This window comes from Scyliorhinus canicula, chromosome 9 (assembly GCF_902713615.1).
Source record: "Scyliorhinus canicula chromosome 9, sScyCan1.1, whole genome shotgun sequence".
NCBI classification, from domain to species: domain Eukaryota; kingdom Metazoa; phylum Chordata; class Chondrichthyes; order Carcharhiniformes; family Scyliorhinidae; genus Scyliorhinus; species Scyliorhinus canicula.
Window position 1 is genome coordinate 108,622,303 of NC_052154.1, and position 27,146 is coordinate 108,649,448.

The 27,146-nt window shown below is 52.3% G+C and overlaps 1 protein-coding gene across 3 annotated transcripts in view; it reads left to right on the plus strand.

The window, feature by feature from the left end:
- The window catches only part of LOC119971599 (tetraspanin-18-like), a 293,880-nt gene extending 278,652 nt beyond the window's left edge, over nt 1–15,228 (plus strand). For 2 of the 3 annotated variants that reach the window (XM_038807378.1, XM_038807377.1), the window contains exons 7-8: nt 1,784–1,867; nt 14,831–15,228. In XM_038807378.1, coding sequence (XP_038663306.1) covers nt 1,784–1,867; nt 14,831–14,875 — 129 coding nt within the window. In that variant the 3' untranslated portion in view covers nt 14,876–15,228. The remainder of the gene's footprint in view (nt 1–1,783; nt 1,868–14,830) is intronic. The other variant, XM_038807379.1, reaches the window with a different exon arrangement.
- The last annotated feature ends 11,918 nt before the right edge of the window (nt 15,229–27,146 follow it).

The following is a 27,146-nucleotide window of genomic DNA, read 5'->3' on the forward strand; positions in this document are numbered from 1 at the left end:
CCTCAATGTTTACAACCACATCAAAGAGAAGTAAGTGCATTCCAATAACTAATTGCTTTCCAATCACTCAAGCGTGAGATTGCATTGCGCTTACTGCTCTATGATGTCAGGTCACCCCGTACTTGGGGAAAGGGGGGAAACCTAGGCAATCCGGGGGAGTGGGGGGGTTCCTGGCAGTGAGGGAGGGGTGTAGGGGTGGCCGGCTGCGGGACTTCACTATCAGGCCACCCTCTCAATATGGCGGCCTGATATCGGAATTCCCTCAGGAATCCCGCGTGTTCCTTCCCATGCATAAATTTACATGGAAAGGGAACGGAATTGCTTCCACATTTAAGGTCCCGGGGGAACATAAATTGGTTCGCGATTCATAGGGAGAACATAGGGCGGGATTCTCCATTGCCCGATGCCAAAATCGTGTTCGGCAATTGAGCGGAGAATGGGCTCCGTTGCTGAAATCGGGGCCAGCGCCGCTTTGAAGCTGGTCAACCATGCTCCGTCCTCTTGGAAATGGCAGCATTGCAACAGCGTTGGTGCATCACCGGCCGGCCTACCTGAGATGCTCTGCCTCCGATGGGCCGAGTTCACGACGGTGCGGGACACGTGTGGTCTCAGCCGTGCAGGAATCCATCAGCGCCACACTCGGCTGGGATCCATGCTGCTGGCCGGGGGGGCTTCTGCAAGGGCTGGGGGGACTGGTGGGCAGTGGCCAGAGGTGGGCTGTAGGATCACGGATGGCGGGTTGGGTCTGCGCACAGCTGACGCCATGTCGTACGGCGCGACCGCCGCAGGTCGTCAGCCATGCGCGGTCTAGGACCCAGACATCCTCCGGCCGTTTTCGGCACAGAAGGCGGGCATTTCACCCGGTGCCGGTGCTAATCCCTCACCAGTCCCAGAATCGGTGAGGGTGTCATGCGATTTTTTTGGTTGTAAAAGAACATACACGCTCCACTGGCGCCGGCACTTAGCCGCTGAAACGGAGAATCCAGCCCCCAGTCTCCCAAACGAAGAATCTCATCCATTATTTTTAAATCCTTGCACAAGGGGAAATATTCCCTGTGTGACCATTGTATGAACATACCTTCTGTGGCCATTAGGCCCTGAAATAAGCCTTGAACTAGAATGTTGAAGGTCCCAGAGGTAGGAACACCACCACTGCGCCATAAGGCACCCACCTTTGCCCGATAGAAAATAAAGGATTCCCAATAGGGAAATCCATTTCTAAACTTCTAGGCAAATCTTTGAGCAGATCAGAGGGAAGGGAGCAGTAAATGACTTGACTTAAAAGTGAATGTACTTTGAAGGATGTTGTGCGATTAAGGAACTACTGTATTAAGCTTCAGTGTAAGCAATCAAAATGGCCTCTTCCAAACTATATATGACCCAAATCTACTCACTGCAACATCTAGCATTACATTCCCAGTGAGTTTATTACTTAGGGTGGGTTTAGAGGAAAGGGATGGCTGACCATATGTCCCTTTATACGGGACGAGCCTCCCGATTGGTGAGTCTTAAAGGTGACTGGTTTTTTTTTGACAGATAAATACAGGTGCAGTGTTTTCACGGTATATATGAGGTGGAGGGCTCAACAGACTTATTCTGGTCTTTATGACACCCTACATCCACCTCAGAATGGCAGGAAGTCAGAAAAGAATCCCTCCTCCCTACGCCCCCATAATTCTCACTAGAATTGTGTGAATAGAATTCAGCCAGAGGTGGAATGTATCCTCATTTGTAATAATTACAGTATAAAAACATTTTCTGTCTTTTTCTATTTCTTACACAGGGTTGCTTCGAACTAATTGTAAACAAAGTGGAGGTTTTTCTTCATGGGATTGGAGCACTGAATATTTTGATTTTAATCATTGAGGTAATCCTTTCATTGATCACAAAAATATTCCATAAAATATATGAAGACTGATAACATGCAAATCCATTAGAAATATCCGACCATCTCCATCTCTCATGTCCTCCCTCCATGCAAACCATGAGCCCTGTATAAGACTGAGACTCCCCTAGTCCTGCACTTTTGCTGAGTCCTGTACTGAGATATGAGTCCTTGTGGTGAATGTGATTCACACCGGATTATAATCTGTATATACATGTGTCTGTATTGTAAGTGCAGTTGCACTCCCTGTCCTCCAGGGGGAGTATCTCTGGGAATGCTCGAGTTGTATGGGGCTTCTCCCTTGGCTCTGCCCAGGACTCTTCCTCCGGAAGCTCCTGTATAAAAGCTCAGTGCCACATGGTCAGCCGGCCAGTTCACCGAAAGTTCAATGGCTAACCGGCTGGCTCTGTTGTGAGTATATTAAAACCGCTATTCTAATCCTACAAGCACGTGTCCGTAGAATTGTTGGTTCCAACAGTCCTCTTGTAATTTCCTTAGTCCTGTGGAATATGACAAATCCTGTATTAGTCACCTGATACTCAAGGATTTGTTTAAGATTAGAATTAACTCTGATCTATAGCCTTCAATTCCTGAGCAATGTCGGAACTTCATTATGCTTTCTACTTCCTGGATGCCCACGTTTGCAGGATATCCCCGCTCAAGTGCATGCTGTGGTTGACTGAACTTGAGGGACAGCAAAATCACTAGGTGGCAGAAGGCTTCCTGAATCACAAGTTTCAGGAAGTGGTTGTTATACACTAGAAGGCCAGTTAGCAAAGGATAGAACTGGAGCCCATTATCACACCCTTAATCAGCATTTATTTGCAGAGTTACATATTGCAAGAAAAAAACCACAAGACATAGGAGCAGAATTAGGCCACTTTGCCCATCGAGTCAATCATACTGATATGTTTCTCATCCCCATTCTCATGCCTTCTCCCCATAACCCCAGATCCCCTTATTAATCAAGAACCTATCTATCTCTGTCCTAAAGACACTTAGTGATTTGGCCTCCACAGCCTTCTTTGACAAAGAGTTCCACAGATTCACCACCCTCTGGCTGAACAAATTCCTCCTCATCTCTGTTTTAAAGGATCGTCCCTTTAGTCTGAGATTGTGTCCTCTGGTTCTAGTTTTTCCGACAAGTGGAAACATCCTCTCCACATCCACTCTATCCAGGCCTCAAAGTATCCTGTAAGTTTCAATAAGATCCCCCTCATCCTTCTAAAATCCAATGAGTACAGACCCAGAGTCCTCAACCGTTCCTCATATGACAAGCTCTTCATTCCAGGACTCATTCTTGTGAACCTCCTCTGGGCCCTTTCCATGGCGAGCACATCCTTCCTTAGATACGGAGCCCAAAACTGCTCGTAATACTCCAAATGGGGTCTGATCTGAGCCTTATACAGCCTCAGAAGTACATCCCTGCTGTTGTATTCTAGCCCTCTTGACATGAATGCTAATATTGCAATTGCCTTCCTAACTGCTGAGTGAACTTACTCGTTAACCTTAAGAGAATCTTGAACAAGGACTCCTAATGCCCTTTGTGCTTCTGATTTCCGAAGCATTTCCCCATTTTGAAAATAGTCTATGCTTCCACTGTTCCTTCCAAAGTGCATAACCTCACACTTTTCCACATTGTATTCCATCTGCCACTTATTTGCCCACTCTCCTAGCCTGTTCAAGTCCTTCTGCAGCCCCCTGCTTCCTCAATACTACCTGTCCTTCTGCATATGATTGTATCAACTGCAAACTTAACAATAATGTCTTCAGTTCCTTCTTCCATATTGTTAATGTATATTGTGAAAAGTTGCAGGCCCAGCACCGACCCCTGATGCACACCACTGGTCACTGGCTGCCATTCTGAAAACGAACCCTTTATCCCCAATTTAACCTCAGACAAAAGGGACGATCCTTTAAAACAGAAATGAGGAGGAATTTCTTTAGCCAGTCAGCAAATCCTCTATCCATGCCAGGATCTTACCCTTAACACCATATAACTTATATAACAGACTCCTATGTGACACCTTGTCAAAGCCTTCTGGAAATCTAAATAAATCATGTCCACTGGTTCTCCTTTGTCTAGCTTGCTTGTTACCTCCTCAAGAACCTCTAACAGATTTGTCAGACATGACCTCCCCTTGACAAAGCTTTGCTGACTCAGTCCTATTTTATCATGAATTTCCGAGTACTCAGCAATCTCATCTTTAATAATGAACTCTAAAATCTTACCAATGACAGAAGTCAGACTAACCAGCCTATAATTTCCCGTCTTCTGTTTCCCTCCCTTCGTAAACAGCGGTGTTACATGAGCCACTCTCCAGTCCTCTGGGATCCTTCCTGCCTCCAGTGATTCCTGAAAGATCACAACTAATGCTTCCACAATCTCCTCAGCTATCTCTTTTAGAACCGTGCGTGTAGTCCATCCGGTCCAGGTGATTTATCAACTTCCAGTCCTTTTAATGGGGAGGTGGTGGCACAGTGGTAATGTCGCTGGACGAGTAATCCAGAAATCTACCATTTCTGGGGACCCGGGTTCGATCACCACAGCAGGTGATGAAATTTAAACTCAATAAAATATTTGGAATTAAAAGCCATAGAATTTACAGTGCAGAAGAAGGCCATTCGGCCCATCGAGTCTACACCAGCCGTTGGAAAGAACACCCTACCCAAGGTCAACACCTCCCCCCTATCCCGTAACACAGTAACCCCACCCAACTAGGGGTAATTTTGGACACTAAGGGGCAATTTATCATGGCCAATCCACCTAACCTGCACATCTTTGGACTATGGGAGGAAACTGGAGCGCCCAAAGGAAACCCAGGCACACACGGGGAGAACGTGCAGACTCCGCACAGACAGTGACCCAAGCTGGGAATCAAACCTGGGACCCTGGAGCTGTAAAGCAATTGTGCTAACCACTATGCTGCCATGTTGCCCATGATGACCATGAAACCATTGTTCACTGTTGTAAAAACCCATCTGGTCCACTAATGTCTTTTCAGGAAGGAATTCTGCCATCCTTACCTGGTCTGGTCTACATGTGACTCCAGACCCACAACAATGTGGTTGACTCTTAAATGCCCTCTGAAATGGCCTAGCAAGCCACTCAGTTGTATTCAACGGTACAGAAACACAAAAAATGGAATTGAACCAGGCACCGGAAATGACAGAGGGCAACCCCAGCCCTGCCTACCCTGCAAAGTCCTCCTGACTAACATCTGGAGACTTGTGCCAAAGTTGGGGGATCTGTCTCACAGATTAGTTAAGCAACAGCCTGACATAATCATAATCATACTCACAGAAACATACCTCACAGACAATCTCCCAGACACCAAAATCACCATTACTGGGTATGTTCTGTCTCACCGGCGGGACAGACCCAGCAGAGGTGGTGGCACAGTGATGTACAGTCGGGAGGGAGTTGCCCTGGGAGTCCTCAACATCGACTCTGGAACCCATGAAATCTCATGGCTTTAGGTTAAACATGGGCAAGGAAACCTTCTGCTGATTACCACGTACCAGCCACCATCAGCTGATGAATCACTACTCCTCCATGTTGAACTCCACTTGGAGGAAACATCGCGGGTAGCAAGGGTGCAGAATATACTCAGGGTGGGGGACTTCAATATTCATCACCAAGAGTGGCTCAGTAGTATCACCATAGACAGAGATGGCCGGGTCCTAAAGGACATAGCTGCTAGACTGGGACTGCAGCAGGTGGTGAGTGAACCAACAAGAGGGAAAAACACACTTGACCTCATCCTCACCAATCTGCCTGCTGCAAATGCATCTGTCCACGACAGTATCAGTTGAAGTGACCACCTTCCCACACTGCTCTCTGAGTTTCTCCCGCTCACAGCTCCCGAAGTCAAGGCCTCAGAATCCCAGAGGTAAGTTATTATATCACTCACCTTCCCACACTGCTCTCCGAGTATCTCCAGGTCACAGATCCCGAAGCGAGGTCCTCAGAATCCCGGAGGTAAGTTTTTATATCACTCACCTTCCCACATTGCTCTCTGCTTCTCCTGGTCACAGCTCCCGAAGTGAAATCATGTACCTACTAACCCCAAGATCACAATTTCAGCCTGTATCTACTCATAGGGGTACAAGTGAATCCCCAGTTAAGATCCACCACACACACACACGATTAAACACAATGAATATACAATTAACAATGCAAACCCCACAGCCAGAAGGTTTTTTGGACTCATTCCTGGGATGAAGGGCATATTTTAAGAAGGAAAGTTGAGCTGGTTCAGCCTATACCCATTGGAGTTGAAGAAGAATGAGAGATGATCTCACTGAAACATATAAGATCCTCAAGGTAGATTTCAACAGATATTTGTCAGGCAAGTGAGTCAAGGGTTATGGGGCCGAGGTGGGTGATCAGTGGGTGAGCAGCAACATGGCCGCCCCAGTCCTGTGGGGTGGTACCCTGGCTGCTCAGCCTGTCCTCCACCCCCCTCCCTACCCCTCCCCTCCTCCGGCCCTGGCAGGAGGCACCCCACTACAGCCAGCACGGCCGGTGTCCGAGCTGGCAGCCCGCAGTCTCTCCACGCCATTTCTTACCTCCTCTCAGTGGCTCAGCAGCCACGGCGCCAGCTTCATGATTTTTGAGAGCACAAGTGAACCACGCCATCGGGAACTCAGCACATCAAAGGCGATGAATCTCGGAGGCCCCCAAAAATAAGGGGCGGGATGTCTGCGAACCGTCGGGGCGGGCCACTCCGGCGCCGAGGAGTGGTGTGAACCACTCCGGCGCCGGGCCGCCCCGAAGACTTGGAATCCTATGCACCTTCAGGGGCTAGGCCGGCGCCGGAGTATTTGGCGCCACGCCAGCTGGCGCAGAAGGGCTTGGCGCGGCGCCAGAGGGACTCTGCCGGCCGGCGCGAGTTGGCGCATGCGCAGGAGTGGCAGCATGTGCCGGCGTCATCCCAGCGCATGCGCAGCAGGGTTCTCTGCACCAGCCATGGCAGAGGTTGACAGCGGCCGATGCGGAGGGAAAGAGTGCCCCCACGGCACAGACTCGCCTACAGATCGGTGGGCACCGATCGCGGGCCAGGCCAGATTGCCCCGTGCGCACCCCCCCCCCCCCCCCCCCCCCCGAGTACTCTGCAAGCCGCCTGTGGAGCCAGGTTCCGCCAGTAAGGATCTGCTGTGATTTACACCGGCGGGACCCACCGAAAACGGGCAGCCATTCGGCCCATCGCGGGCTGGAGAAATGCCGGTGGTGCCGCTTCCAGCGGCCGCAGACTGGCGCGGCATGGTTCCCACTCCCGCCAAAACCCCGGCGCTGGAGAATTCGGCAGCAGGCGGGGGTGGGATTCATGCCGCCCATCAGCGATTCTCCGACCTGGCGGGATGTTGGAGAATCCCGCCCCTGGTGTCAGGCCCGGTAATGATGTGCCTACTGTACTTTGACCCCGCATGATAAACGGCGCATTTACGCCATTTTCGGGGTGGCGGAGCATCCTGATTTGGATTCAAACCGGCACCTACCCCGATTTTGGAGTCGGAAGTTATTCTCCGCCTAATCGCGTTTCACGATTTTGGCGTCGGCAAGCGGAGAATCCCGCCCTTCGTCTCAGAAACGGAGAATCCCGCCCCAGATGTTTATATTCTGCATCACAAACAAACTGGATACAGAAAAACTATGAATAAAGCCATCTCTTGTTGACATAACTTAACCAAAGCTTCACATTAAAGCTATTACAATAAACAGTTAAGACTATTTCCGATCATTATATCAGAGAATGAAGGTGTCCTCTCTGGTACAGATGAATTTAAGCAATACATGGTTAATTTAAACACAATATCATTTTAAGTTCACAATCTTTTAGCCATTTCTTCAAACTCGTTTAAAAATAAACACCTACTCATATTTTGGCCAGAGAGGCCGTTTCAAAGGAGCTCTGTCATAAAATGAATACTATTTTATATGTTCACTAATAACTTTTTTGCTGTTTCCCAGCTACCTTGACTATTAATTGTCCAACAGAAATTCCTCCGACCATTTTAAAAATGTCTAACTTAAAAGTTCAGAAACATTGAGCTGGATTCTCTGTTTCAACGGCTACGTGCCGGCACCAGCGTGTGTGGTCTTTTACGACCGAAAAATCGGCGCAAACCTTTCACGTATTCCGGCATCATTGAGGGGCTAGCACCAGCGCTGACAGAAACATCCGCCTCCATGCCGAAAACAGCCGGAGAAAGGCCGGATCCCAGGCCGCGCAAGCGCACAGCTGACGTCCTGCAGCGGTCACGCCGTACAACAGCCATGCGCGGACCCAACCCGCCATCGCGACCCGACAGTCCACTCCCTGGCCACCCCCCACCAGTCCCCCTAGCCCTCGCAGAATCAGGCCGAGTGTGGCAGCGCCCGACACAGTCCACAGCCAGCATGCCGGGTTCATGATTTGTGGGACCACACATGGCCTGTTCCATCGGTAACTCGGCCCATCGGGGGTGGAGCATCACGAGCGGGCTGGCCGATGAGGCGGCAACGGCATTGCGACTGCGCGCAACCTGCGTCTCAATGACACCATTTCAGAGGAGGCGGAGCATGGCTGACTGGCATCAAACCAGCGCCGGCCCCCATTTCGGTGTCGGAGTTCATTCACCGCCTGATCACCAAACACGATTTCGGCGTCTGGCTACGAAGAATCCTGCCCAATATTACTATAGAAAACTCCGAGAAATGTTATACGATTACCAAATTTTACAACGGGCTGCTTTATCTATGGTGGCATAGAGTACAAAAGCCAGGAGGTTACACTAGACCTTTGTAGAATTCTGGTTTGGCTCCAACTATATTGCATCCAATTCTGGGCAACATCCCTGGAAGAAGGAGGTGAAGGCTTTGGAGAGACTTATTCTAATGGACTTATGGCTGAGGAATAATCGTTGCATGACTAGTCCGGAGGAGCTGGGATTGTTCAGAGGAGGGGACACTAACAGGAGATTTGAAAGAGGTTTTTTAAATCACAAAATTTTCATATTGAGTGAATAAGGAGCAACATTTCCCGAAGGCTGGAGTGTCAATGACCAGAGGGCACAGACGAAAGTGGTTATCAAAATAACTCGAGGAAAACTATTTTGAAGGAATGAGAACTTAGAATTTGAAATGTACTGCCTTCTAGAATCCATAGAATCCCGACAGTGCAGTAGGAGGCAATTCGGTCCATCGAGTCTGCACCGACCCTCTGAAGGAGCACCGTAACCTATGCCCACTCCACTACCCTATCCCCATAACTTCACCTATCCTGCACATCCCTGTACACTAAGGGGCAATTTGGCTTGGTCAATCCATGTAAGGTGCTCACCTTTGGACTGTGAGAGGAAACCGGAGCACCCGGAGGGAACCCATGCCCATGCCGACACGGTGGGAAAGTGCAAACTCCACACAGACACCGTGCTGAATTGTGATAGAGATCCAATCATAAACATCTAAAAGAAATTTTATAAATATTTAAAGGAAAATAAATTAAGGAATAAGAGAAAGAATTGGAGAATGGGATTAACTGGATTGCTCTTCAAAAGAGCTGGCATGAATTTGATGGGTCAAATGGCCTCTTTCTGTGGTATACAATTCTATTCTTTAAACTGAGTTACCTTAGTGTGAATAATATGCCTGAATCTTGTATTAAGCTGAGTCTCGACTGGTCCTGTGTATAATGTTAATTTTCAGGATTACAAGATGGTTACAGATCAGGATGGCCACATACCCTACCTATAGTCCAGAAAGTTCTTAACGTTCCCCCGGCTGTATCCAATTGCCCAGGAGCAGTTGCAATGTTTCGTCCCAGGACTGTATCTTAAAGTCTATTCCCTACATTGATGGCAATTTTCTGGTAGTAATCTTCAATTTACCTTTCGTACAGTTTGAACTTGTGGCCAATGTCCTCCTTTCAAACTGTAATTTAAACTAATGTTTACTTTGCCTGTTACCTACCTAATCCTACATACCTGTTAAACTGTTTCTATGTCATTACAGGCCCTGTTTCTACTGACCTCTGTGAGCTCAGTTTTTGGGATTTATCCAATCACAGCCTCCTGGTCAATTCAGACCTCAGGTGTGATTCTTCAGCCTCGTTACGCTGTCGCTCAAGCGTAACGAGGCTGGTGAATAGCAGGAAAGGCCAAAAACGAGAACAGTTTTTGATGCATCGGCCCACTCCCGTAGGCGAGATGTGGTGAGAAACCAATTATTACCACTTAAGCCCTATTTCCATATAATTAACAGGAGCCACCCCACATCCAAAGGCTTCCCGTTATTCAGCGGCCTCCCCAGCAAGTGCTCACGCTGGTGCTGATTGGAATTCCTTTTTAAAAACATGAACCTGATGGAAGGGTTTCTGCAGCGACCAAGGAGGTGAGTCGCCATCTTTGCTCACAGGCAAAGAGCCCGGGGGTGCTGGGCTTGCTGCCCCAGTACCCGGTGGGAATGGAGGACCCGCAGCTGGGGGGGAGCGCCAAGGGAGGCTGGGGGGGGGAGACACTTGGGGGGGGGGGGGGGGGCAAGACACTGGGGGGGGGGGGCAATCAGGAGGCAACTGCTCGAGGCACCATCATGCCAACCCCTGGATTATGTGTACCTGTTCCGGGGACAGCCCTTGTCCCTGCCTCCTGGTTCCCCCCCCCCCCCCCCCCCCCCCCCCCCCCCGCCAGTGTCTCCCCCCCCGCCTCCCTTGGCGCCCCCCCCCCCCCCCCCCCAGCTGCGGGTCCTCCATCCCCACCGGGCACTGGGGCAGCCAGCCCAGCACCCACGGGCTCTTTGCCTGTGAGCAAAGAAGGCTATAGCTTATAGAGAATTGGTAATCATGGTTAAGTGAGCATTGCACATATCCCAAGTGGATACCCAAGGTGGGTGGGCTATGTAGCATGTGGAAATCATTGCCTGGCATCCCAATCAGACCATGATGCCTGGACACTGTGCCTGAACATTGCAGAGGCAACACCACACAAGCAGCAGCCAACATCCAAACACTCGGGGGATGGGACACAGCTCCGGAGGACATGTCCAGGCTGGAGGGTACAGTGAATGGGTGCCTGGGGTATTGGGTCTGGGGTCCAGTGAGGGGGGCCCGCTGCAGCCTTGTGTGGGTTGTGGCAAGGGTGGGGGAATCAGTGGGGGATTGGAGGGTCCCGAGGTGTGAGCCACTGCTGTTTGTCAGTCTAACACTCTCTCCCAATTCCTTACTGATTTTGAATGCGATGGCAAGGATGTTGGATGCAGAGGTTGCTAGAGTGGTGCTGTTGCTGCGCGATGCGGCCAGACACAGGAGAAGGCGGAGCAGCAGCGTCTGCAGATGCTCGAGACAGCAGCCCATGTGCCGGGCCCCACCCCACACCATTCGGCTCCTGCCGCTCATCAGTCCAGGAAGGGACCCAGGCGGAAGGCCCGTAACAGCCCGGGTGTACAGGGTTCGATGATCATTCGAGCAGATGACAAACAGCGCGTGCTGCAGGAGGCTCCGCCTCAACAAGGAGATGGTGCAACATCTGTGCCATGTCCTCGCGGACATGCCACCATGTGGAGGAGGACACTGCTCCTAGTGGCCGTCGAAGTCACCGCAGCCCTGAACTTTGACGGCTTGGGATCATTCCAGGACTCGAGTGGGGATCCGTGTGACATCGCGCAAGCCACAGCCCAAAGGTGCATCCGGCACGTCACGAATGCCCTGTATGCCCAGGTGATAGACTACATCGTGTTTGACATGGACCAAGCCCAGCAAATTGCCCGGGCAACAAGTTTCTCTGCCACCGTTGGGATGACCCAGGTCCAGGGGGTAATAGATGCCAAACTCCCGGCAATTATCGCTTGCTACCACACTTAAGGTGCAATTCTCTGGAAAGATTTCTGCGTGTGGTAGCGAGCGGGATTGCCGCGAGGCCAGCAACGCAATTCAACGTTAATTGGTCCACTTTACAAGGCCTCACGGGCTTCTCGTCACAAATGAAGACTCGCCAGCACTTCAGCTGCACTTGCTCAGCAAACCCCAGCCATCTCGCAACAATGATGCTCAGGAGACCGGCCCAAAGATTCGGGGCCGGTGACCTGGGGAGGCTGCGAGACGCTGTGGAAGCCAGGAGGGATGTCTGTTCCCTCGAGGATTCCCGGGAGTCAGCCACAAGGCAGCAGGTGCTGCCTGGGATCAAGTGGCGGCAAGAGGACTGGCCTGCAATGCAGGAAGAAGATCAACAACCTACTCCGAGCACGAGTGAATGGACACCAAACCCCCGCTCCCCGCACCCCCCCGGCAAGGGAGCATCCACCCGACAACTTGCTATGCGACCCCCAGCCCTCCGTCCCCCTCCCTTCTCACCCACCCCCAACCCCGCCTTCACACCCCCTCTCCCACCACAGTGAACCACGCGTTTGGTTAACAATGCCCTCTCTGAGTCTCCTCAGGAAAAGCTCTAACATACTTGGCGGAAGAGGCCTCAGACTGGTGGGGGGTGGGGGGGGGGGGGAGAGGAGGAGTGCCAGGCATAAGAATCCTCACCTCCTTTGAGGAGCGGGCCCTGGAGGTGACTGGTGTGGCTGAGGACAGAGCGGTCACCCATGTGGGAGCTGGCAGAGGCCGCAGAGTTGAGAAACCACCAGGCTCCACCTGACGGACATATCAGACATGAGCAGTGATTGCCTTACTGACTCACTCAGTCCTCCCACTGACCACATGAAGATTAACCTGCAGGTCCTCCAGCCAATGGCGCTGGCCTATCCCGGGCAGCCCCCTCTCCTGACTCGGAGGAGAATACCTCAGAGGAGAGCTCCGAGGATGGCACAGATGTCATCCCCACCCCCACCAGTACCGATAAATGCACCTTGGTGGGAAATGTTAGTGGTCAGGCTTCGGGGACACAACCTGTGGAGGCAGGAACCCCCAGGCGAGACAGCAGTCAGAGGTCTGCTGGATCCCTGGACCCAGCTGGTTCCCAGCCTGATGCTGAGCCTCCTCAAGTGGGTTACCCAGAGCTGATGGAGACAACAGGGACCAACCTGGGCGTTCAGAGGGAGATTTCAGTGTCATTCCAGCAGATCCATAGTTGCTTGGAGGAGTCCCCGAGGCTAGGGGTGCAGGAGATGGCACTGGCAATGAGTGGCACCGAGGACAACGCTGCTAGGGTGGCGACAGCAGTGGACAGCCTGGTGCACGATCTTGGCACCATGAGTGAAGGTGTGCAAGGCATCGCGCAGTCGGTAATGGCCATGACTGAGGGTCTTGGCAGAATGTCTGACTCACTGGGGAATGTCACCCAGCACCAGGCCAACCTTGATGAGGCTCTGTGGGACATGCCCTGCTCTCAGATGGGAATGACCGAGACGCTGCAGGGCATGTCCCAGTCACTGAGGAGCATCGCCAAGGGCATCGACACAATGGTGAGGACCATGGGGAACTGTCAGGGCTGGCAGAGCCAGATGGTGCAGGGGCACCAGGGCTTGAACCATCTGCCCTCTGTCCTAAGGTGAACCCCAGGGTCCTATGGGCACCGGTCAGGAGGAAGGGGTGCCGGATGCCAAGCCAGACCCGTCCCATGGAGTGGCGACGGTGGCCACCAGCTCCCCTGAGTTCCACCCGTCTGGTGAGGTCGCATCTCGCAGCCAGCACACGGGGCAGGGCGGCACAGCTGTGCATGTGTCCCCGACAAGTGAGCCGAGGCCCTCTGGCCCCAGAGCCCCCAGAGAACGCCAGCCAGGGGCATCGAAGGCCACGGGACGAGTGGTCACCTCTGATGTTCATCCTGGAAAACACCAGGACATAGTGGTAGAGCTAGGAGGGCCAAACACATCGAGGATTATTGAGGGAGGTGCCCTTACTTCATTATTGACATTTTAGAACATGAACATACAACTGCAAGGCTTGTTATAATCTTCTCTTACAGGTGCGATCTGACCTTCAATCCCCATGTTAGCTAACCCCATGAAGTACAGCTGTACTGTATTGTATATAATTTTGGAGTCTATTACCACGATCACCCTATTGTCATGATGCTAATCTCACCAACCTTTGCCCAGCCACCTATTATTGTCCCTCTAGATTTTGCCAGTGGCTTCCCACCATTCATTGGAATGGGTAGAAGTTTGCATTGCTTCCAGCAGCACTGGGTGGTGGGAAGGACAGAGAAATCTATATGAGGAGCCAGGCTGTCTATGACTGACTCAAACTATAACCAGGAAAGGAGTGAGACGGCCCCACCTACACCCAGTGCCAGCAACATTCAGGGTCTGTTTGAAAGACAAATTTAAAGCTGGAAGTTCACAAAAGAAAAATGCGATTTTGTGATCCCGCTCTGTGTTCGCCATAGAGACCAACCTCATAATATTGTCCTGAAGGTCTTAACTGCAGCTGATTTTGTATTTCTGCTATTGGACTGTAAGCCGATTCAACTCTGCTAATGTAGACGCACACACTCTGCTGTCCTCCAGTGAGAAATGGGATTGAGCAATAGGTAAGGGCAGTTTAGTGCCTATTGGACAACTGGCATTCCTCGTTCTCTTCTTTTATATCTTTAAAGATCTATCGCCCCTCACAGACCAACCCCCATAACCACTCACAGACTGTAATGTAACAGCATGAGCAGCTTCAACTCTTGGGTGTGGCAGACACGCTAAAAATGCATTTCACAAAGAAATAAAGATGCAAATTTGATACAGCTCCAATTACCAACACAGGCTATTGGAAAACACTTTACAGCAGGATATTAATCGAGGGATAAATATTGGCCAGTTCCCTGTAATCTTCTTCGAAACAGAGCAATAGGATCTTTCATTTCTACCTGAGAGAGCCCAGGTTAATGCTAGATCGGAAAGGTGGCGCCACCAACAGTGTGGTTCACCCTCAGTACTGCATTGGTGTGACAGTCTCCATTGTGTGCTGTGACCAGGGGGATGCTGGAAAAATAAATGATTTCTCCTCTCTCTCTCTCTCTCTCTTCCAGTTATGTGTGATGATCACTGCGATCTGGCTGTACCAACGTGCTTAGAAGCGATATCCATGGCCCATTCTGGCCAAGAAGGACCCTGGAGGGTGTTATGGTGTTTTATATTTACAGAGACAGGGAATCACCTGGATACAACTATGGGAACTGGATCTGTGGGTGGAGCACTTTAATGGAATGGACACTTCAACCATCTATTTGTGAGACTATGAGCTGAAAGCAGGACCTGAGACAGAAGACAGGACTGAGAAGACCACCAGAGGCTGCAAACCCGGTTGGGAGTGGGACGTGGAGCTGGGGAGGGAATAATGCAGATTTGTAGCTGAATGAATGTAATCATAATGGTGAATCTTCTAATGTGTGAGAAAAAATACAATGGACTGTACCTCCAGAATTAATTCCCGGCAATATCTGACTCTCTTTAATGAATATAGTACTGTACATATGCTGCTTTGTGAGGGCAATGTGGATAAATTATACTTTGAGGTATTTACATGAAGTAATTCTCTGGGGACAGCTAATGTTGCAAGGAGAGAGGGAGAATCACACTGAATTTCTCACTCCCGCAAACACCACTGACCAACTGATTTCAACAAGTTAGGGAATCAATTTCTGTGCTCTCAATATGGGGGGAGGGGACAGACAGTGACTCCTTGGGGTGGGGGAGGAAACAGACACACTTTCCTTGGGGTGGGAGAGCGGGGAGTAGACAGAGTAGCCTCGGGGTGGGGGAGGGGCAGATAGAGTAGCCTCGGGGTGGGGGAGGGGCAGAGTCGCCTTGGGGTGGGGGAGGGGCAGACAGAATATCCTCGGGGTGGGGGAGGGGCAGACAGTATCCTCGGGGTGGGGGAGGGGCAGACAGTATCCTCGGGGTGGGGGAGGGGCAGACAGTATCCTCGGGGTGTGGGAGGGGCAGACAGAGTATCCTCGGGGTGGGGGAGGGGCAGACAGAGTAGCCTCGGGGTGGGGGAGGGGCAGACAGTATCCTCGGAGTGTGGGAGGGGCCGACAGAGTAGCCTTGGGGTGGGGGTGGGGCCGACAGTATCCTCGGAGTGTGGGAGGGGCAGACAGAGTAGCCTCGGGGTGGGGGAGGGGCAGACAGTATCCTCGGGGTGGGGGAGGGGCAGACAGTATCCTCGGGGTGGGGGAGGGGCAGACAGTATCCTCGGGGTGGGGGAGGGGCAGACAGTATCCTCGGGGTGGGGGAGGGGCAGACAGTATCCTCGGAGTGGGGGAGGGGCAGACAGTATCCTCGGGGTGTGGGAGGGGCAGACAGAGTATCCTCGGGGTGGGGGAGGGGCAGACAGAGTAGCCTCGGGGTGGGGGAGGGGCAGACAGTATCCTCGGAGTGTGGGAGGGGCCGACAGAGTAGCCTTGGGGTGGGGGAGGGGCCGACAGTATCCTCGGAGTGTGGGAGGGGCCGACAGAGTAGCCTCGGGGTGGGGGAGGGGCAGACAGTATCCTCGGGGTGGGGGAGGGGCAGACAGTATCCTCGGGGTGGGGGAGGGACAGACAGTATCCTCGGGGTGGGGGAGGGGCAGACAGTATCCTCGGAGTGGGGGAGGGGCAGACAGTATCCTCGGGGTGGGGGAGGGGCAGACAGTATCCTCGGGGTGGGGGAGGGGCAGACAGTATCCTCGGAGTGGGGGAGGGGCAGACAGTATCCTCGGGGTGTGGGAGGGGCAGACAGTATCCTCGGGGTGGGGGAGGGGCAGACAGTATCCTCGGGGTGGGGGAGGGGCAGACAGTATCCTCGGGGTGGGGGAGGGGCACACAGTATCCTCGGAGTGTGGGAGGGGCAGACAGAGTAGCCTCGGGGTGGGGGAGGGGCAGACAGTATCCTCGGGGTGGGGGAGGGGCACACAGTAGCCTCGGGGTGGGGGAGGGGCAGACAGTATCCTCGGGGTGGGGGAGGGGCAGACAGTATCCTCGGGGTGGGGGAGGGGCAGACAGTATCCTCGGGGTGGGGGAGGGGCAGACAGTATCCTCGGGGTGTGGGAGGGGCAGACAGAGTATCCTCGGGGTGGGGGAGGGGCAGACAGAGTATCCTCGGGGTGGGGGAGGGGCAGACAGTATCCTCGGGGTGGGGGAGGGGCAGACAGAGTAGCCTCGGGGTGGGGGAGGGGCAGACAGAGTATCCTCGGAGTGTGGGAGGGGCAGACAGAGTAGCCTCGGGGTGGGGGAGGGGCAGACAGTATCCTCGGGGTGGGGGAGGGGCAGACAGTATCCTCGGGGTGGGGGAGGGGCAGACAGAGTAGCCTCGGGGTGGGGGAGGGGCTCACAGTATCCTCGGAGTGGGGGATGGGCAGACAGAGTAGCCTCGGGGTGGGGGAGGGGCTCACAGTATCCTCGGAGTGGGGGATGGGCAGACAGAGTAGCCTCGGGGTGGGGGAGGGGCAGACAGTATCCTCGGAGTGGGGGAGGGGCAGACAGAGTAGCCTCGGGGTGGGGGAGGGGCAGACAGTATCCTCGGGGTGGGGGAGGGGCTCACAGTATCCTCGGAGTGGGGGATGGGCAGACAGAGTAGCCTCGGGGTGGGGGAGGGGCAGACAGAGTAGCCTCGGGGTGGGGGATGGGCAGACAGAGTAGCCTCGGGGTGGGGGAGGGGCAGACAGTATCCTCGGAGTGGGGGATGGGCAGACAGAGTAGCCTCGGGGTGGGGGAGGGGCAGACAGTATCCTCGGGGTGGGGGATGGGCAGACAGAGTATCCTTGGGGTGGGAGAGAGTATCCTCGAGGTACTTGGTCAAGGGGAGCATTCTGTGAGGGGAGTAGAGGGATAGATGCAGTAAGTAAAGTCAAAGCTGAGTGGGTGAGATGAGGGACAGGAACTATGAGGGATGGTGCTGTATGACAGCACATTGGAGCTAAGGTGTAGGTTTCATAAGAGTGGAGGTGTTAGCTGCTTTGGGGTGGAAGCTATAGGGTGTGGGTTGCAGTGTTAGGGTGCTATACGTTAGGAGCTATAGGGTGTGGATTTCAGGGTGGCGGTGCTATCGTATGGGTGCTATAGGGTGTAGGTTGCAGTTGCAGGGTTGTGGTGCTATAGGATGAGAGCTATAGGGTGTGGGTTGAAGGGTTGTGCTATAGGATGAGAGCTATAGGGTGTGGGTTGAAGGGTTGGGGTGCTATAGGATGAGAGCTATAGGGTGTGGGTTGAAGGGTTGTGGTGCTATAGGATGGGAGCTATAGGGTGTGGGTTGAAGGGTTGTGGTGCTATAGGATGGGAGCTATAGGGTGTGGGTTGAAGGGTTGTGGTGCTATAGGATGGGAGCTAGAGGGTGTGGGTTGAAGGGTTGGGGTGCTATAGGATGGGGGAGCTATAGAGTGTGGGTTGTAGGATTGGGGCACTATAGGATGGGTGCTTTAGGGTGTGGGTTGTGGTGCTATAGAATGGATGCTGTAGGGTATGGGTTTCAGGGTTGGAATGCCAGAGGATTGGTTCTATAGGGTGTGGGTTGAAGGGTTGGGGTGCTATAGGATGGGAGCTATAGGGTGTGGGTTGAAGGGTTGGGGTGCAATAGGATGGGGGAGCTATAGAGTGTGGGTTGTAGGATTGGGGCACTATAGGATGGGTGCTTTAGGGTGTGGGTTGTGGTGCTATAGAATGGATGCTGTAGGGTATGGGTTTCAGGGTTGGAATGCCAGAGGATTGGTTCTATAGGGTGTGGGTTGAAGGGTTGGGGTGCTATAGGATGGGAGCTATAGGGTGTGGGTTGAAGGGTTGGGGTGCTATAGGATGGGAGCTATAGAGTGTGGGTTGAAGGGTTGGGATGCTATAGGATGAGAGCTATAGGGTGTGGGTTGAAGGGTTGGGGTGCTATAGGATGGGAGCTATAGAGAGTGGGTTGTAGGATTGGGGCACTATAGGATGGGTGCTTTAGGGTGTGGGTTGAAGGGTTGTGGTGCTATAGGATGAGGGCTATAGGGTGTGGGTTGAAGGGTTGGGGTGCTATAGGATGGGAGCTATATGGTGTGGGTTGAAGGGTTGGGATGCTATAGGATGGGAGCTATATGGTGTGGGTTGAAGGGTTGGGGTGCTATAGGATGGGAACTATAGGGTGTGGGTTGAAGGGTTGGGGTGCTATAGGATGGGAGCTATAGAGTGTGGGTTGTAGGATTGGGGCACTATAGGATGGGTGCTTTATGGTGTGGGTTGCGGTGCTATAGAATGGATGCTGTAGGGTATGGGTTTCAGGGTTGGAATGCCAGAGGATTGGTTCTATAGGGTGTGAGTTGCAGGGTTGTGGTGCTATAGGATGAGGGCTATAGGGTGTGGATTGAAGGGTTGTGGTGCTATAGGATGAGAGCTATAGGGTGTGGGTTGAAGGGTTGGGGTGCTATAGGGTGAGAGCTATAGGGTGTGGGTTGAAGGGTTGGGGTGCTATAGGATGGGAGCTATAGAGTGTGGGTTGTAGGATTGGGGCACTATAGGATGAGAGCTATAGGGTGTGGGTTGAAGGGTTGGGGTGCTATAGGATGAGGGCTATAGGGTGTGGGTTGTAGGATTGGGGCACTATAGGATGGGTGCTTTAGGGTGTGGGTTGTGGTGCTATAGAATGGATGCTGTAGGGTATGGGTTTCAGGGTTGGAATGCCAGAGGATTGGTTCTATAGGGTGTGGGTTGAAGGGTTGGGGTGCTATAGGATGGGAGCTATAGGGTGTGGGTTGAAGGGTTGGGGTGCTATAGGATGGGAGCTATAGAGTGTGGGTTGAAGGGTTGGGATGCTATAGGATGAGAGCTATAGGGTGTGGGTTGAAGGGTTGGGGTGCTATAGGATGGGAGCTATAGAGAGTGGGTTGTAGGATTGGGGCACTATAGGATGGGTGCTTTAGGGTGTGGGTTGAAGGGTTGTGGTGCTATAGGATGAGGGCTATAGGGTGTGGGTTGAAGGGTTGGGGTGCTATAGGATGGGAACTATAGGGTGTGGGTTGAAGGGTTGGGGTGCTATAGGATGGGAGCTATAGAGTGTGGGTTGTAGGATTGGGGCACTATAGGATGGGTGCTTTATGGTGTGGGTTGCGGTGCTATAGAATGGATGCTGTAGGGTATGGGTTTCAGGGTTGGAATGCCAGAGGATTGGTTCTATAGGGTGTGAGTTGCAGGGTTGTGGTGCTATAGGATGAGAGCTATAGGGTGTGGGTTGAAGGGTTGGGGTGCTATAGGGTGAGAGCTATAGGGTGTGGGTTGAAGGGTTGGGGTGCTATAGGATGGGAGCTATAGAGTGTGGGTTGTAGGATTGGGGCACTATAGGATGAGAGCTATAGGGTGTGGGTTGAAGGGTTGGGGTGCTATAGGATGAGGGCTATAGGGTGTGGGTTGTAGGATTGGGGCACTATAGGATGGGTGCTTTAGGGTGTGGGTTGCGGTGCTATAGAATGGATGCTGTAGGGTATGGGTTTCAGGGGTGGAATGCCAAAGGATTGGTTCTATAGGTTGTGGGTTGCAGGTTTGTGGTGCTATAGGATTGGCGCTATAGGTTGTGGGCTGTAGGATGTGTGCTGATTGGTGGGGCTGCAGGGTGAGTTTTTTAATCCTTTCAGGGGATATGAGAGTCACCGGCTGGGCCAGCATTTTTTGCCCACCGACTGAATGTCTTGCTGAGCCATTTCCAAGGACATTTTAAGAGTTGCTCTGGATCATTCTCCCCGTGCCTTTATGGGTTTCCTCCGGGTGCTCCAGTTTCCTCCCACAGCCCAAAGATGTGCAGGTTAGGTAGATTGGCCATGCTAAATTGCCCCTTCGTGTGCGAAAGGTTAGGTGGGATTACGGGAATAGGACAGGTGCTCTTTCAGAGGGTTGTTGCAGACTCGATGGGCTGAATGGCTTCCTTCTGCACTGTAGCGATTCTATGATTCTATGGAGTCCCATGTAGGCCAGACCATGTAAGGCGGCAGATTTCCTTCATGAAAGCCATTCGTGATCAAGATAGGTTTTTACATCATCCTTCGATTTTGAATTCCAGGTTCTTTTTATTCCAGAATTCACCATCTGCCGTGCTGAGATCCCAGACCATTACCCTGAGTCTCTAGATTACTCGCCCAGTAACAATACCAATACACCCCCCACCTCCCTGTGCTTTGCAGGGGGGTGCTGTGTGGGTAAGGGGAGTGTGTTACAAATTCTGTCTATATTTTACTCAATCCCTGACACAAGAGAGTTTTATATGAGTTGGATCCATGGTCTATACATTTCATGACCTGTTACCTTGCAAGTATCCTTGGAAATTCCCTGCCGACCCCAATTCCTTAGAGGAGGCAGTGATTGTGAAAGAGGCATGAGAGGCTGAAGCGTCCAATCAGATTCCAGGACTCCGTCCCCTTCTCCTATTCAGTGGTGGGTGAATAAATAGAAGCAGAGAGGGAGGGAGGAGGGGTGGAGGGAAGGGCGGAGGGGGTGGAGCGGAGGGAGGATGGGTTGGAGGGGAGAGAGGAGAGGGTGGAGGGAGGGAGGAGGGAATGAAAGAGAGGAAGTAGGAGGTGGAGGGAAGGGAGGAGACGGTGGAGCGGAGGGAGGAGAGAGTGGAGGGAAGGGATGAGGGGGTGGAGCGGAGGGAGGAAAGGGTGGAGGGGAGGGAGGAGAGCGTGGAGGGGAGGGAGGAGAGGGTGGAGGGGAGGGATGGGGTGGAGGGACAGGAGGAGAGGGTGGAGGGTACGGAGGAAGTGAGGAGATTGGGAAGTGAGGGGGAGAAAGGAAGAAAGGAGGAGAAGGAGGAGTGTGGAGGGACATTTCTGGTGAGGGACCTGATAGGGTGATTTTCGTGAGGGTCCTAATCGGGGGATTCTGGTGAGGATCCTGATCGGGGGATTCTGGTGAGGATTAATTCTGGTGAGGATTAATTCTGGTGAGGATTAATTCTGGTGCGAATACCAATGGGGGGATTCTGATGAGGGGATTCTGATGATAATCCTGATTGGGGGATTCTGGTCAGGATCCTGATCGGGGAATTCTGGTGAGTATTCATTCTGGTGAGGATTAATTCTGGTGAGGATTAATTCTGGTGAGGATTAATTCTGGTGAGGATTAATCCTGATGGGGATGATTCTGGTGAGGATAAATTCTGGTGAAGATCCTGATTGGCGGGGTGGGGGGGATTCTGGTGAGGGTTCTAATTGGGGGGGGGGGGATTCTGATGGGGGTTCTGTTGGGACGATTCTGTGAGGGTCACAATGGGGATGATTCTGCTGAAGGTCCTGATGAGGGGGATTTGGCAAGGGTCCTGGTGGGGGGAAATGTGGTAAGGGTCTTTATGGGAGTGATTCTGTTGAGGGTCCTGATAGAGATGATCCTAGTGAGGGCCCCAATGGCGGTTATTTTGGTGAGGGGCCTGTCCAATATGTCAGAAACTTGTTTTTCTTCAGTAATGTGCAAACCTAAATTATATTTCATCCTCAAGTTTTTTAAAAAAAATACACGGGCCGGGATTCTCCGAAATCCCGGCCAAGTGTTGTCACCAGCGTCAAAACTGGCTTGAGCGATGCTGGTGTCAACGGGCCTCCAGGCCCAGTCATTCTCCCCTTCTTCGGGGGCTAGCACGGCGCCGGAGAGCTGTGTGCTGCTCCGGCGCTGAAAGCCAGCCCTACACGGCCGAAGTGGGTCCGTGCATGCGCGCCACGGTCGTTAGCACTCCGGCTCCCGGGCAGCATGGCGGAGTCCTACAGGGGCCCGGGGTGGAGGAACATAGGCCCACCCCACAGCCCGTAATGAGCACGCCCGCCGATTGGTTCCACCCCCCGATTGCGGGCCTGGCCACCGCACCCGGACAGCCACCGCAGCCAGATCGCCGAGGTCCCGCCGGGTAGGATCACACGCGGACGATGCCAGCGGAACTTGGTGAGCACTCAGCCCGTTGAGCAGGAGAATCGCCGCAGGGGCCGCTTTCAACGGCCCCCGACCGGCACCGCGGCGACCAAGCCGGCGCGATTGCCGCCGATTCTCTGGTCACCGGAGAATCGGCGGCCCGCCATCGGAGCGGCATGGCGGGATTCGCGGGCCTCCCTGGCGATTCACCGACCCCGCGCGGGCTCGGAGAATCCCGCCCACGAATTGCATCTCAATCTATAACATGGGGTTCAGTAATAATTGGAATGCTGAGGTGGGAATGAATGAAATGGATCTTTAATGAAACAATGTATTTGAATGTGAAAAGGTGGAGTTGTTCTTAATATTGTTTTTGTTTGATGGCCTTGTGGGATATTTACAATAAAATGATGTACAAAAGCACAGTGTGATCTGTTAATTGGAGACAGTCAGACTGACTACATCCCCAAGTCCCACTTTAGCACCACATGCCAGTCATTCCCACTTCGCACACACACCCAGTATAGACTGTGCACCACTTTCACTGCTCACATTTGGTGTTTCAACAACTGTCAAATACTCAGGTAAATCTGTTGGGAAAACTCCCACTTGATCGCCTCATCTGAAAACTTCACCAATTATTTTCAAATGTAAAGGTCTGTCTCACCACCTTATCAATAAAATGTAGAAAATATATCAAAGACATTCTCAGCTACTTCACCCATCAATAATACATGGAATTGGGCAACTCTATGATCTTTATTAGTGTCACAAATAGATTTGCATTAACACTGCAATAAAGTTACTGTGAAAATCCCCTCATTATACTCGGGCGCCTGTTTGGGTACACAGAGGGAGAATTCAGAATATCCAAATTAACTAACAAGCATGCCTTTTGGGACTTGTGGGAGGAAACTGGAGTACCTGGAGGAAACCCATGTAGATATGGGGAGAACTTGCAGATTCCACACAGACAGTGACCCAAGCTGGGAATCGAACCTGGGTCCCTGACACTGAAGCAATAGTGATAGCCACTATACTACCATGCCACCCAACACAGAGTATACTAAAGTATAATCTCGGCCTAACCATCTTCAGCTGCTTCATCAATGACCAATGTTCAGCACCATTCGTAACTCCTCAGATACTGAAGCAATCCATGCCCAAAGGCAGCAAGACCTGGACAATATTGTCATGGGAATGTCACTTTAAGAAATGTCTGTCTGCTCAAGTGGCTGCAGTGATGTCAGAGTGTGGGTGAAGCTGAGCTCTGGCTCTGCTTTTTAGTTTCGCTTTGAGGAAAACCTTGGGTGTGTCTGTATTTTTTAGTTTCTTTTTAGTGTTGGAGCTGTAGCCAGCCAAAGAAGGTGTAATTTTGATCTCTCTGCCATCTAAAGACTATCTCTAGATCATTTGGTGAATTCAGAGTAATAACTGCTCTCAGTAGAGAATTTAAACCTTAGGTGCTTCTGTAAAAAGGGATTTGCCCTATGGATGTGAAAAGGAAAGTTTAAGGATTACGAAGAGTTTTGTATTCTTTGGGGGTTGTATTTGAATTAATGGTTGCTGAGATGTTCACTGTATGTTTTAAAAAGGTTAACTTGAATTCATGGAATAAACATTGTTTTGCTTTAAAAAATACTTTTAGATTTCTGCTGCACCACCCCTGGAGAGTGGGCCGTGTGCCCCCCATACCACAATTTAGTAAAAGTCGTGGGTCAGGTGATCTCCATGATATACCTTGGAGTTCTCTAAACACTGGGCCATAACAATATGCCACTTTAGACTGATAAGTGGCAAGTAATATTTATTGCACAGCCAATGACCATCTCCAACGAGGCAGAATTTAAACATCTGTCTTTGACATTCAATGGCATTATCAGCACTGAATCCCCAATTCTCAACATCCTGGGGTTATCATTGACGGGAAAATGAACTGGACTAACCAGATGAATATTGTGGTACTAAGAGTGGGTCAGAGAATAGGAATCCTGTGGTGAATACCCCACCTCCTGTCCCCCAAAGCCTCTCCACAAAACAGAAGTCAGGAGTTTGAAGGAACGTTGTCTATACGGTGGCACAGTGGTTAGCATGCTTCGCAGCACCAGGGTCCTGGGTTCGATTCCCGGTTTGGGTCACTGTCTATGAATAATCGACACGATTTTCCTGTGTCTGCGTTGGTTTCCTTCAGGTGCTCCCGTTTCCTCCCAAAAGATGCGCTTGTTAGACGAATTGGACATTCTGAATTTTCCCTCAATGTACCCGAACAGGTGCCGGAATGTGGCCGCTAGGGAATTTTCTTTTTTTTTAAATAATTTTTATTCAAATTTTCAACAAGTTTTAATCAACAAAAACAGAAGAAAAAGCGAAATAACAGTAACCCCACCCAAATACAGAAGCAATAAATTAACAAAAATAGTTAACATGGGAACAAATACACATACCCAATACAGGAAAAAGAACAAGCCCGCCCATTCCCCCCCCCCACCCCAGGTTGCTGCTGAAATTGACCACCCCCTAATGCCCCGCCAGGAAGTCTAGAAACGGTTGCCACCACCGGAAGAACCCTTGCACCGACCCCCTTAGGGCAAACTTGACCCTCTCCAGTTTGATGAACCCAGCCATATCATTGATCCAGGATTCCACGCCCGGGGGCCTCGCATCCTTCCACTGCAAAAGGATCCTGCGCCGGGCTACCAGGGATGCAAAGGCCAGAATACCGGCCTCTTTCGCCTCCTGCACTCCCGGCTCCGCTGCTACCCCAAATATTGCGAGCCCACAGCCCGGTTCAACCCTGGAACCAACCACCCTTGACAACGTCTCCGCAACACCCCTTCAAAAGCCCTCCAGCGCCGGGCCGCCCAAAACATGTGGGTGTGGTTTGCTGGGCTCCCAGAACACCTGACACACCTGTCCTCACTCCCAAAGAACCGGCTCAGCCTAGTCTCAGTCATGTGCGCCCTATGCAGCACCTTTAATTGAATTAAACTAAGCCTCGCGCAGGAGGAGGAGGAATTCACGTCCCCTCATCAATCTCCTTTCCCAGCTCCTCCTCCCACTTCTCTTTCAGCTCCTCCACCGAGGCCTCCTCCCCCTCCTGCATCACTTGGTAGATTGCCAAAATCCTCCCTTCACCGACCCACATCCCTGAGAGCACCCTGTCCTGAACAACCCTTGGCGGCAACAGTGAAAACTCCGCCACGTGCCACCTAACAAACGCCCTTACCTGCATGTACCTGAAGGAGTTCCCTGGGGGAAGGCCCAGCATTCCCTCCAACTCCTCTAGGGTTGCAAACTTCCCATCGGGAAAGAGGTCCCCCATCCACCTGATACCTGCCCTGTGCCAGCTCCGAAACCCTCCGTCCATCCTCCCTGATACAAACCGGTGGTTCCCCCGTATCGGGGACCAGACTGAAGCCTTCACCTCCCCCCTGTGCCGCCTCCACTGCCCCCAAATTTTGAGGGTAGCCACCTCTACCGGACTCGTAGTATACCTTGTTGTGGGGAGCGGCAACGGCGCCGTCACCAGCGCCTCCAGGCTCGTGCCCACACAGGACGCCACCTCCATCCTTTTCCATGCCGCCCCTCCCCCTCCATCACCCACCTACGTATCATCGCCACATTGGCGGCCCAGTAGTACCCACATAGTTTGGGTAACGCCAACCCCCCACATCCCTACCCCACTCCAGGAACACCCTCCTCACTCTCGGGGTCTTCTGCGCCCACACAAACCCCGTAATACTCCTATTGACCCTCCTGAAGAAAGCCTTCGGAATCATAATAGGGAGGCACTGGAAGAGGAACAAGAACCTCGGGAGCACCGTCATTGTGACAGACTGGACCCTGCCCGCTAGGGAGAGTGGCAACACATCCCACCTCCTAAACTCCTCCTCCATCTGCTTCACCAGCTTCGTAAAGTTGAGCCTGTGCAGAGCCCCCCAGCTCCTGGCTATCTGGACCCCCAGGTACCCGAAACTCCTCTCCGCCCTTTTCAGTGGGAGCTTCCCAATCCCTCTCTCCTGGTCCCCCGGATGCACTAGGAACAGCTCACTCTTCCCCACATCCCAGGCCATCCTACCCTCCAACGAGGCCCCATCCAACACCCCTTCCCCCTCCCCTTCCCCGAGCCCGACCGACGGGCCTACAAAACATCCCCCAGACTCCCCAAGAAACAAAGAAACAAGGAAGAAAAAACCCAAAACACTATACAACAATCCCCGACCACCCCCCAACCCTCAGTCTGAGTCCAGCTTTTCGGCCTGCACAAAGGCCCAAGCCTCCTCCGGGGAGTCAAAGTAATAATGAAGGTCTTTATAGGTGACCCAAGGGCCCGCCGGCTGTAACATGCCAAACTTCACCCCTCTCCTGTGTAGCACTGCTTTCGACCGGTTATAACCGGCCCTTTTCCTCGCCACCTCCGTGCTCCAGTACTTGTAGATACGGATCTCCACATTCTCCCACCTGCTGCTCCGCTCCTTCTTGGCCCATCTGAGCACACATTCTCGGTCGACAAACC